At 38.2% G+C, this 13146-nt stretch overlaps 1 protein-coding gene across 2 annotated transcripts; it reads right to left on the reverse strand.

Annotated features, from left to right (window-relative positions):
• Nucleotides 1-525: 525 nt before the first annotated feature.
• On the reverse strand, nt 526-5715 carry LOC149027992 (TPX2 (targeting protein for Xklp2) protein family). 2 transcript variants are annotated; one of them, XM_089167598.1, is made up of 9 exons: nt 5351-5715; nt 4680-4949; nt 4194-4583; nt 4024-4082; nt 3393-3512; nt 3196-3274; nt 3027-3098; nt 2811-2918; nt 526-1095 (listed from the first exon to the last, which is right to left on the reverse strand). In XM_089167598.1, the coding sequence occupies exons 2-9, from the start codon at nt 4917-4919 to the stop codon at nt 646-648; spliced, it is 1518 nt and encodes a 505-aa protein (XP_089023724.1). In that variant the 5' UTR covers nt 4920-4949; nt 5351-5715; the 3' UTR covers nt 526-645. The 2 variants fall into 2 exon arrangements, with proteins under 2 accessions (XP_089023724.1, XP_089023725.1); XM_089167599.1 differs by having other exon boundaries at nt 3196-3271; nt 5351-5714.
• Between the last annotated feature and the right edge of the window lie 7431 nt (nt 5716-13146).

Raw genomic sequence — 13146 nt, forward strand, 5'->3', positions numbered from 1 at the left:
ATGTTGACACCATCAGATTTGTCTGTGTGTTTTAAGGCCATACAAGTAAGGCTTTCCGAGTGGACCATGCAGCTATGTATATCACACATTTACTCAAGCATATAACAACTATGACCAAAAAAAAGAAAAAGAAATAAACATACCAAAAAACATCCCACCTTTTTTATTTTTTTAACTCATTTTTATCTTGCAAATAAACAAAGCCTTATAAGTAAAGTAGTGATAAATATCAAACATGCAATTATTTAACCCGAAAACTACTTGGCACCAATCAAGAAAAGCGAAATTTCAAGATAATTTTGTAACTAGTTGTATGTCAACAATGCTCAATGTGCAATGAAATTATGATTGAACTACAGCATCAAATCTCTCTGTTTCTACCAATTCATATGGCATATGACACCTTAAGCATGTAACTGAAGGAATAAAAATATATATAAATGTTAACTTCATTGGAAAGCCTTGAATTAAGAGAAAAGACGAAGGAACTCTTATACACATTTGACCAATATCTGCTACGAAGTATAAGAAAAAACCGGACTATTTACTTCAACTTGTCAAAGAAAACACCAATATATCGATCAACATACCAAAACTATTCACAAACACCTTGGACAACATTGAATCAGAACAGAGATCACACCTTTAATCTTTGACATCAACTTCTTCAGAAGTAATTTCAGGTTCGGGTAATTTGACTGCTTCCTCTTTCTCTGTGGGGTTCTTATCACACTCCACTTCAGTCCTTGCTTCAGAGTCAACACAGTCCGGATATTTGTCTTGGTATTCTTGGATTTCCTCATTATGGTTTACATTTCCAACTTCTGTGGTCTTTGCCTTCGACTTCAGAGGCTTTTCTGTAGACTTCATGGATTTCTGAGATGAAAGCTTAGAAACGGATTTTCTAAGAGGCTTCTTTGAAGCAACAGAATCTCCACTATTATTTGCCTGTTCTCCTTTGGCCAACTTTTTATGGTCCAAGCTTGCACGTGGGCTCTGACAATTTGCACCACCAACTTCTGAGGACGTTTGTGCAGCTACACTGGAACTTTTGCTTCTTCCGAGCTTAGGTGAAATTGCACGGGTGGTTGGGATCTACGTGATCAGCAACAGAACCATATTTACAAAAAGAAAGACTTGCAAGAATTAGCTCACAGAGATCCCAAGCAGAAGCATAAGAGGTGATTTAAAACTCAACATGATTAAAGTACATCAAATCCAGGTAAAATTAAATATGACAGAAAAAGAAAAAGAAAAAAGGAAAAGTTTGATAAGAGGCAAACTGCAATTCAATTAGGATTTTTTTTCTTTACAGAAAGAACTCTGAAGCCGATGAGTTTTTTTTTTCAAGAAGGAAGAGATACAACTATTCTGATAAAAGGTCAGCTTAAATTGACTTAACATCTGATTCCAGTAGCTGAATATATGATGAGTTAGGCATCACATCGTTAAATCTAATAAGCTTATAACCCTTCTCCATGAGCAATCAGGGTATTATAGGATGAAAGAAATGGTAAAGGAAAAAAGACATAAGCATAATTTGTTGCATGAAGAATCACAAAGCATCATGGAAAATAAAACTTTAGGGGCAATGAGATGGCAGAAAATATGGGCAATGAGATGGCAGAAAATATGTGTGATTTCTAAATTTAAACGTGTGGGTATAAGAAGGCAATGAGATGGCAGAAAACAACTTTGCCAATGAGGGTTACACTAGCTGATGGAGCCTCTCTTTTTTTTTTAGAATTAAACCATGATGAAGTGCTTCCTGCAAATGTCCTAATCCAATGGGAGAAGTTTGATAAGCAGGTGTGGGGGAAATTGTGAGATTGATTTATGGCTAAAGGTCATGTCCAAAATCTAAAATAGTGATATCTTCATAGCCTAACCTACATCATGAATCTTCACATTTAGTTGGGATAAGGGTTTCCTAAACTCAGTTGTGTTGAATATGAATTTATGAAATTAGAATAAAAGTACATAGCCTAACAAATTTGTGTTCCCAGTAGATCTAATGTTGGTACATATAAAAGTAAATGGAATGATATCCCAATGCAGTCCTAAGTTAAAAGTTCTTTGTTGATTGCTGGGGCAAAGCAGGAACATCAAGCCTGTGATTTAATCAATCTATATATTGCACCTTTTATTATGCTGATGTCTAACTTATCCGTTTTTATTCTTGCTATTTGTTCAGTTTATGGGCTTTTTTTTAACCAGTAGTTAAGCTTGTTTCCTAAACAACATATTAGGTTCTATGATTTCTAATGTCACACTTCTAGTCATAAATTGTAATTGAGATCATAAAGAGGTGAAATTTAATTTTAATTTCTCTTTTATGGATAATGAATTTAATAATCCTTTACTTGTTACCACTAACTAACTCAGTTTGGAAAGAAGAAGAGTCCCTGTTCCACTTAATCGAATAGGTTTTGGCTATAGTTAAGAGATGCACTCTTGTTTGTATCTAATGCTAATGGCTGAAAGTTGAAACCAAAGAATGCAAGTAAGCAATTGCCTATTACTGCTTCGTTCTCCAACTATTGCATTACTTTCTCAAAGGTAAGTTTCTAGCTTGACTTCTATCATTTTGGATGAAATTCTAATTCTCTTAGGGTTAAAGCACTTCTAAAGCTAGTTTTTATTCTTTCAAAGATTTGTTGAACTCTAGAACTACATTGGTACCTGACTTTTTACAAACAGGTAGCTGATCTTGAAACCCAATCATAATTCTTCATCCAGGCCGAAAATTGAAATTTTGATTCTAATCTATCCAGAGTTCTATTAGGCAGTAAATGAGAGAAAATGAAAACCTTCTTCAGTTCATTTTTTGGAGGAGGTTCTTTGTAGAAAGTTGGCATTGGTGCAGCCTTAAATGTCAGGCTCTTCCTAAGTTGCTTGATCTCTGCCTCTTGGGTCTCCTGCAGGACATCAAAATGAGATGGAGTGAATAATCTTAAACAGAAAATATTTGACAAACACCAATGATATCTGTAAAAACATGAAGATTTATTCCCCCTTTTTAACACCTTAGTTTTTGCCTGCAAATTAGTTTTTTCTACTTCCTTCACATGAATCTTCTCTTCTAGCTTCGAAAAGAACTGATGAATAGAAACAAGAATTAGTTCTCAGGTAACACAATCAAATTATAGCTACCAAACAAAAGGAGACATTTCCAATATATTAAAATGATCTCACCTCTTTTCTTTTCTCAGCGCGCTCATCCAACCTGAAGCTAAATCCACCACTGGTCCTCCGTTGAGAACGAGGAGTACTGCTTTTTATAATATGGAAAACAATGACACAAGTCAGTGAAAAAGTGAAACTAGAAGTGAAACTAGAAAATAAGGTGCCTTTGCAGGGTGGGGGGAGTAAAGTGCAAGAGGATCCCATACGAGCTACTTGATCGTGCATCCTCATCATCTTTAACAGACAGTGCTTTTGTTTTCAGTTTTTCCTCATCATCTTTAACAGACAGTGCTTTTGTTTTCAGTTTTTCGTTTTGTTCATTGGTTCTGCCACCATAAAAAGAAATAAAATAAAAGAAAAAAGATCCCATTAAGCAGGCAACCAGAAATTTAAAAAAGAAAAAAGTAGGGGTACTAGAGGGAAAAGGAAATGTTATCTGCAAAGCAGGGAGAACTGATAAAATACATGGCTTGTGAGACATTTTGACAACATGGATAGGAAAAAGATAGTGTCTCAGTATTCCAATTTGTGACTTAATGATGATTCTATGAGATAAACCAAAAGGAAAATGTCTACATTTCCCTTCCCCCTTCATTCAGATATTGATATACCACTTCCTAGTTTCCAGACATGACTAAATATCAAAGATGAGAATGTCATTAACACAGTTTCCTACTTAAATACATTCCCTACCTTTCTATTTAAATACATCAGCATTTAGAGACTAATATGTACGCATCAGGGAATAAAGGAAGTATCTCAAATTACATTTCAGAGATCAAAGTAAACCATCAACACAGTTACAGTTTACACATCTTCTGCGGAATGAAAGCTTACTGAGCATGTTTGGACGGTTGAACATTGAGAGATCTGTTCACCAAACTCGACTTCGCAGCCTGTTTATAGCAAAATCCAGAGTAAGAAACCAACATGATGTGCTTTTGCGTGGTCTGGTAGAATTAGGGATAGAAGATGCGGAGAAAAAGATAATAGAGGGAAAACCTTACCTGGGATTGTCGAATGCTAGGCACAGTCGCTAAAGTAGCTCGCCTCGAAGTAGTCCCACTGCCACCTGGGTTTGCACCTACCGAACTCAGCCCAGTAGAATCTCGCCTGATGGGAAGATTCCGACGAGAAGTCGCAACGCCCTGTTCACTGGGAACTGGTACCTCAGTTTCTGTCCCATTTTCTTGGGTTGGTTTTGCATTGGTTTTCACCGGCTTGCTATCTGTGACTTTCTTCAATCCGTTCGCGAGATTTCCCCTTGCTGGGAATGAAAGACTTTGAGAAAGCCTTGATCTCTGCGTCCGAGAACCCGTCATTGGAGCCTTACGGTTTGCTTGATCTTTGGGGATTTTATCGTTTTTCAAACCATCATTGCGAGCAGATCCAGCTTTCTGCTCACAAAACCAACTCCATCCCTTATCAAATTTGAATACCAATCATCCAGCCAACGAAAACAATTCAAAAGTGGGGCAGTTGGGATACTTTACCTTAGAAGTATTCGACCCATTACTCTCGGTCACAGCCATAACAGTTTGAGCCTCAGCAGCGGCCGAATCACCGCCATCAACTTGTGATAAATTTTCCGAGATGCCATTCATTTGCGAAATATCAGCAACTTTACTTTCGTTCTCTTTGTTTACATTCAAAGCGGAAGTTTCTACTGCGGGAGTTATATCCGTGACACCATTTGCATGTTCCAAGACAACAACCCCGTTTTCAGACTCCATTTCGGGAGGTGAACTCGTAAACACAGTGTTCTGCAGAAGTCCAGTTTCAAGAATAAATGACCTTCAAAGTCTAGATAACTAAAAACTAACCCAAGAAATTGCAGTAAAGAGTGCGACTGCGATTAGAAGGGAAAAGCAGAAGACAGCCCTATGCTTCTTTGTTTCCCATTTGAAGCAAAATGTTCTATAGTATGAAGTAACAGATACAGTCGAGAACTTAAAGCCTAATCTTCAATGAAAAGGAGAAGAAATATCGATAATAACTTGAGGATCTAACCTAATTCTCTTGGAGAAAAGAATTCTGCTTTCTTTTTCCCCTCAAATACACAAATTAGCATGATCACAGCAAAAACCAGTACGAGACGACAAGAATTTTTTGAAACTACAAACTTGTCGCGGATCAAGAGGGAAAAATAGTTGCTAGATCTTACCTCCGAAGTACAAGCTGAAATCTAGAGGGTCAGAAGAGTGGCACGAAATGCTTCAGATGACCAGCAAAACGACTGAAAAATCCAGTGATTTCCATGGTAACAAAGATGAATAACTTAGGACTAGCAAATCACAGGTCTTCAGCCTCAGCGCATTGGAATCGGAACTGAAATCACAATCTTTTGGCCTCGAAAGGATTTTGTGCCACTGTGCAAAATTGACCTGGTTTGGTAATCACGACGAAAGAAGGAGATGAGCCCTTTCACGCAGAGAGAGAGAGAGAGAGAGAGAGAGAGATTTTCAAACAAGTCATATGAAATTGCACAATTACGAAACCGCCAATATGTGATTATTTCTTGTGCCAAGTCTCGAACTTGAAATTGGAAGTTGGAACCCCCTATAAGAATAAGAATATGCTTAGTTCATTTTTGTAATGTTTGAGGTTATTTTCGTAAATGGAGCGGCAGCCATAAAATCTTAAATCCCTCGACGTTATCTTTGAAATCAATTGAGGGAAGAAAAGACAAGAAAATGTTTGAAAGGGCCAGAACGGCCCCGCACTGCAATAACTCCGTCGTTCTCACTGACGTGGCACAAACACGCAACATGATTGGTTTTGGAATAGGCCACCATGACATGTCCGCCCGAAACAATACTACCCTGAGCTGTCAGAACGTGCCTACCATTATAATTGGCCTCCTTGTGAGATCCTACGGTGGATCCAAGCGTTGAACTGCTGAAACAAATCAGGAGCGTCTATTTTCTGTATTTTCTTTAGCAAATGAAAATCACCGTATTCAGCCTCGGCTGTTGGCACGTTATATTCAAGCCTGGCGTCCTTCTCAGCATGATTCCACACCCCATCAAAGACAGCGAAGAGTGGTTGACACTATCGTAAGCCACATGGGAGGAGGAATAATTCCTCCACCACCACCACCACCTCCTCCTCCGTTGGTATCCAACATTCTACTCTACCCTCCGTCGGGTAATCAAACGGAAAGCACTTACGTCTCTTTACACGTGTGACGACATGACACGAAATCGACGGTGCAGATGAGTAAAACACACGCACCGTGATTATCGGTGGCCACGATAGGACTGCACAAGGACAGAAGTCTAAGTAAGAAGTAAGAAGTAGAACGAAAACAGTGACGGGTCTCTACTCTCAAGCGTGCGAATAAAACTGATCCCACGTTCATGTGGGACCCAGGGATGATTTTTTTTCATGGTTATCCTTCGGGAGTTCAGGCTTGGCTTGGCTTTGGTTGTCTCTGTCTTCTTCATTCTTCGCTTGGAGTCGCGTTCCGTGGGACCCAGAGAATGTTTTCTTTACTCTTTTAACTGAATTACTGTAACCATGTGAAACCGTTCCGCATTTTGAGTTTTTGCTTCCCGCCTCAAAGTTAACTGCGCTAGTCGCTAGACGGTTAAAGGCAGTTAAGCCCTTCCAGTTACACTCTTTGAATGACGAAATTGCCCTTGTTTATTTCTTTTTGTAACTAATAACTATTCTTGAATAGATGAGAGTCTGGTACACTTGTGAATGCATAGGATATGGATTGTGGAACCTTCCAAAGAGGGGTTGGCTTCATTTTCTAGTGATCCGGTGGTTGTAGAGTCATTGGACCAAGTCATGCCAGCCCATCCTTAGCATGTAACCCTTGTCACTTTGTCAATTGATAATAATTAGTTGTGACTTGTTGGCATGTTATTGAGATTAATATAATATTAACATATGATTATGATATGCTATTTGCTAATTAATTTTAAATATAGAAAAATAATGTTAATGCCTTCCAAGTTTCACGCTGCTTCCAAATTTGATTTGATTTGTTTTGATAGAAATAAATATCAACCACTATGTATATTTTTTTTTCTTTTTCTTTTTTGAGTTGCAAATTACCAACTATATTAAAGCATAAGAGGATTGTATTTGATTTGTTTTCATAGAAATAAATATCAACCACTACTGTATTTCTTTTTTTTTTTTTTTTTTTTTTTGATTTGCTTCCAAGTTTCAGGTTGCTTCCAAATTTGATTTGTTCGACCTTTGTGGACGATAAAGCTCCCTATGAGGATGTAATCAATGTGTACGCAAACTTGCCCGAATGAACCTCAGACATGAATAAATAAATAAATAAGAGGATTGTATTTGAATAGAAGTACAAATCATTTAGATAACAAGGAAAATATTGGAAAAATGACTTAGTTTTGCTTGATGTGAATTTTTAAGGGTTTTTTTATTTTTATTTTTTATGAATAAATATCACTAATGAAAAGTCCAAAAATAATATATAAAGGGGAGAGAGGAAAACAATTACCGTCTACTAATAGACAAGAGGGAAGAACCTACATCCTAGGAGATAATAATAGTCCTATTACGAGTCCGGATCTGCGAAAGTGCTCCCCCGACGGGTTACCACCACAAAAAATAGGGGGGGCCAGGGTGGTGATGGGAGGTTTTTTTTTTTTTTTTTTTTTATTTACATTTTCAGTGGTGGGGCCCACCTCTTTTGTGGTGGAAAACCCGTCGGGGAGCACAGAGTGCTCCTCGTCGGGGTGATGATCCAGATTCTCCTATTACTTGGGGTATCCACAACAGGGAATGGGGAGAGAGTAAAGCTAAGAAAAAATATGAAAGTAGATGCCTCTCCAAATCACATCCACCAGTATGGATTTCGAGATCTATCTTCTCATACTCCACTCCCACCATAGGTGAGGGATCAATACAATGACCACCAACTTGCCTGTTATATCACAAATGGTATTGCCTGCAAAATGTCTCAAGAACCAAGCCCAACCCCAAGAGAAACCAACGAAGGGCCTAAAGTGAGGCCAAATGGATACACTGACTATTGCCCACAGGGTGCAAGAGAAGGGGCAAGGAAGAGTAGATGGCCAACATCTTTGGGGTTGTTCTAGCATAAGATACAATTGGGGCTAATATTTTGTCTTTGTATAAGGACGAATTGGGTGGAGAGACAATGGTTGAAGGCTTTTCAGGAGGTCAATGTATGGCAGGGGATGCTGCCTCTAAACCAAACTAGGGGATGCCAAGTAACTAGGGGAGAGGAGGAACGGACAAGATTCCATGCAAAGGAGGAGGAAAAGGAGCTTGAAGGGGAAGGCAACCAAATGATGTGGTCAGAGCCATTGCCATGACAGGGGGGGGGGGGATTGGACTATAACTGAGTGAGACTCAACGAGAGGGGGGAGGGGGATCCAAGAGTTCCCAATGATGAACTTCGAGAGGGGTTGAGTTTGGGATACGAGTAGCAAAGACTTGTCGGTGGGAGGGGGGATCTAGGAGTTCCCAATGATGAACTCCGAGAGGGTGAGTTTGGGGATACGAGTAACATAGACTTGTCAGGGGCCCAGGAGGGTATAGAGGATATTGGAATGGGTGGCAGGGGGGATCTAGGAGTTCCCAGTGATGAACTCCGAGAGGCAGGTGAGTTCAGGGATACAAGTAGCATAGACTTGTCAGGGGCCCAGGAGGGTATAGAGGATACTAGAACGGGTGCCCTAGGTGAAGCAAGAAGAAGGTGGAAGAGCCACTGGCAATCTGAGTGGTCATTAGTGATGGCAGAAAGGGCTACAAGTTTGAAGAAGAGGAGCTTTCTCCAAACCCAAGAGGGGTTGTGGGGGAGGAAAGTAGTCCAAATAGAGTCTTCTCGCAATAGGTGGGAGTAGATAGACCCTGTTAACCTGATGTATAGGTGATGCTATGTTAATCAACTATATATACAATTGTTACCATTCAAGAAAACTCAAACCTATTACATACTTATCCCCCAACAATTCACTACATGTATTCGGTGAACAGAAAAAAGCATCAGTTATACTTTGAATATCCTTTCTGGACAAAGAACAACAGCAAAGTAATTTCAAATATGCTATATCGTTGCATATGTTATTTTCGTAGAACTCAGAGAAAAAAAGAGTAGTTTATGTAAGCAAATAGAATCTTAATAAGCTTTCCATAATAACCATTTTTTTTTTAATTTGGTTGAATAATAACCAAATTACTAATAAATAAATAATCATTTCCATCATATTGACTTTATCTAAGGGATACAACCAATTTACATATCCATTCAATCTGAGTAGTACATATCTATATATTTACATCATTATAATTATTATTTTTTTATTTGAGGTTTATCCGTGTCAGCTTATGCGTACCTTGACTACATCCTCAAGAGAGCTTTTATAATTAATATAGGCGGACTTTGCCCCCGTCCCCAAGGAGAATCGAACTCTAACCTCTTAGGTACAATGAATTCTTTGATTAGGTATTAAGAACTAAAACCAACTACCCTTGAATCCCTCTATCACATATTTAAGGGAAAAAAAATCTTTTGCTGTGCACAATAATGAAGCACCCCAATTTGACAGGTGTCATATTCTTAATAAATGGTTCAAATTAAAAGACAGGATTTTAAGTGAAAGATAATCATTTTATGACCTGTTTTACAACTAGTTGTTCGATGCTGCTGATAATGGGTATGTTGTGTTCATCTTCAGGTTCAAGAAAATCGAGGAGTTTGAGGATGAGAAGATTGTGTTGCCACGGCAGCTTTGTGGGTTTTGGGATGAATGGCTTCGAGTAGAAGAAGATAAAAAAGAGTTTGTTAAAGACAGAGAGCTCATCGTCATCATCAATATCTTCGATTTCTTCAGGTTGCAGTTCATCTGTCATGGAAATGGACGAGTGCAGAGGAAAGCAAGTTGCAAAGCCAATATGGGTTTTCATTGCTTGTTTATGCTTGGACGAAATGAAACGGGTGCATTCAACTTATTCTTTTCTATTAATTCTTTGTTTCATGGAAGGTTTTCTTCAAGGATTGGTAATACTTAAGTTTTTAGATTCATTACTAACCCATTTATTCATAAACATAAGTGAATAAATTGTTCTTCCAAAATAGGAAAAGAGTAACAAATTGATGGCTTATCATCATCTTCTACTGTTAAAAGGAAAAATATTCTCCCTTTTTTTTGTTTTTAGCAATGATGAATTGATAGTTTGGTGTATTTGATTGAATGAATTTGTTCTACAAGCAAGATGTGTCTGTTGCTTCTTCTCCTCTTTTGTAAAGGGGGGGGGGGGGGGGGTTTCATAGACGGGAATGGGGAATCGTGATTGGACCACTGGGTTTTTCTCCATTAATGAATCCAAGTTTAGAATGTTAGACGGAGGAAAGGGATTGAGAGGAAAACGATGAGGAAAAACAATCCCCTACTACAATTTTTAGAATCGGGTCATAAAATGGGCTTCTTTCACTTAAAACCTTACCTTCTAATTTAAGCCGTTCCACATGTCAAACTGTGGTAGTGCACTGCTGTGCATAATAAAGGATTTTTCCCCGTAAAGGAGAAGGACCATTTATGACAATGTGGACCCATTTACATGATGTAGGATGTAAATATAGCATTATGTGCCATTCTTAAGAGTAAAGAAATCAGACTTAGGTTGCTCGATTGGTAAGACTAAAATCTCTTAGTGAATAGATCTTGGGTTCAATTCTCACACGTTTTTTTTTTTTTTAAGGTGGGGGGAGGGGGGAGGTTTGGTTGCACGGATTTTTATTTGCAGCAGCCACATTTGGCTGCCACCAATGGTCGAGATTTCACCATGCTTACAAAAAAGATCCAACGGTTGGGATTAAAAATACGGGATATAAATTTAAACCAAATATTATTTTTACATTCAAAGAAAGGTTTTCTATTTTAGAAATTTACAAAATCAAACCTGATTTCTTTCTCTCCATCAGCAAGAGGTGGATTTAGGGTTCCTGGGTTCTAATTTCAATGTCGATTTAGGGTTCCTGTTGTTTCCCATCTGCAAGAGGATTTAGCAAAATATCATTACCACCGGAACTAAAAAAAAGAGCACAACAAGTAAATAAGGCGCGCCACTGCGCAGATTGTTTATTTTTTAACCCAAAATTGAGAAGAATTCAAAACCCTACGATCGTCTGAGAACAAGCGAGCAAAACCCTCTGCTCCCATGGTGGTCTCTAGCACATCGTCGTCTTCAAACGACGCCAGGCATTAGCTTCTTCTCACTCCAATGAACCTCACACCCACTTCTTCGGTAAATGTTACTTCGACTCTAATCAGGTTGTTTGTCTCTGTCTTCCAAAGTGATTCTTCATGCTCAGGAATTTCCACACTTAATTGTGATTTTATTTCCTTCAGTATTCTCGCTCATGCTCAGAACTTCAACGGACTCATTCCTGTGAATTTGATATATAAGTTTAAAGAAGTAAAATAAAAAATATTTATTTACACTTAAGTCTCTGCATATTTATTTACAATCGTTGGATTTCCTATTGTGTACGTGGCAAAATCGTAGTCATTGGTTGCAGGCAGGGCTGCAAATAAAAATCCCTATAGCACACCCCCAGTCCGGCTCTTCACCCCTGTGCTCCCCTTGCTTCTAGGGGTGTAAATGGATACACCAAACCCATCCGGTGCAAGTGGGTAGTAATTCGCATGCCGCCATCCGTTTAGGGGTACTCTACGATATACAGTAACCGATTATTAAATCTAAAGGACCCCTACTGGCATATGGTATTTACCCCTTTCTTACCGAATATTATCCGTCCGATAAAATTATCCGATTAAGTTACTTATCTAGATTTATTATTCTTATTTTTATAAAGTTTACCTATGAAATGTGACTATTTTTGTAGATTTTCTACTAAAATAGTTACCAAAGTTGTTAAATTCTTAAATTTCAAACCTAGCTCTCACAAATAAAAAGGTAAAAATGTAAATAGGTAGTCGAAAATTTGTATTCAATCTATATTCATGCCCATTTAGAATAATCTACTTAAGAAAATAACTATCCGATTATCATTCGAATCCGTCCGAAAACCGATAGGATATTAACCTTTGAACTGGAATCGAATCTTTTTATAATAGGATGCGGATATGGATATACCACTATCCGATCCTGGAATCACGTCCGTTTACGTCAGTTCATATTGCCTATCGTCTCCCATCCCAACCCCACAGAAATAGTGGGGCCCAACACGACTTTAGCCATGGTCTGATAAAGTCATACCCTTTTTGAAAAAAAATAAAAAACTTTTTTTCAAAACTAGGGTTTTCCCTTCTCTCTTGATTTGGGCCCATGTTACGTGTTTGTGTGGTTGGGAAGCCGTTAGGGATTCAGTTGAGTGGCCCTACGTGTTTGTATAATTGGTGTAACTACGTCGCGAAGAATCCTATAGGGTAAATTGATGGGTTGAGGATCCAAACTCCACACCCCTTCGGTGCAAGTGGAATAGTAATCTCATGCCCTCACCCGTCTACATGTTATTGTTACTACAATTTACAATTTATATCATTTAACAAGAAATATAACTTTTTTTTTTTGGTAAAACAAGAAATATAACTTTAAATCTTAAAACACCCCCCTCCTGGCCTCCTTTTGTATTTAATGGTAAAGCATTGAAGACTAATCCATATGATCACATGTGCCATCAATGAATTATGTTGGAGGGACCACGTTGACAAATCCAAATTTAATGCTGGCTCTAACGGCTCCGCTTGCGATCTGCAACCACTCTTAAATACCCAACAATTTTTTCTTTTTTTGTCAATAACAAATTTATGTTCTACCAAAAAAAAAAAAAAAAACAAATTTATGTTAAGCCTCTCCATACAAATTTACGTGATAAACAAAAGTTATCAACAATAAAACAAGGTGGAACATCCCACCAAACAAAGAGAAAGTTTTGGCACCATGCGCAAGATAGTTCACATAAATGTTTCGAGGCCTATGTAC

The sequence above is a fragment of the Hakea prostrata genome, chromosome 1, assembly GCF_041222555.1.
Source record: "Hakea prostrata isolate BN-2017 chromosome 1, UWA_Hpros_2, whole genome shotgun sequence".
NCBI lineage: Eukaryota > Viridiplantae > Streptophyta > Magnoliopsida > Proteales > Proteaceae > Hakea > Hakea prostrata.

What these genes read in the sequence shown, in the direction of transcription:
- LOC149027992 (XM_089167598.1), bottom strand. Translation starts at nt 4,919, where the DNA reads ATGGAGTCTGAAAACGGGGTTGTTGTCTTGGAACATGCAAATGGTGTC. An exon ending in ATGGGTCGAATACTTCTAAG is followed by an intron (nt 4,584 to 4,679) that starts GTAAAGTATCCC and finishes TTTTGTGAGCAG; the next exon opens with AAAGCTGGATCTGCTCGCAA. An exon ending in ATTTGCAGGCAAAAACTAAG is followed by an intron (nt 2,919 to 3,026) that starts GTGTTAAAAAGG and finishes GATGTCCTGCAG; the next exon opens with GAGACCCAAGAGGCAGAGAT.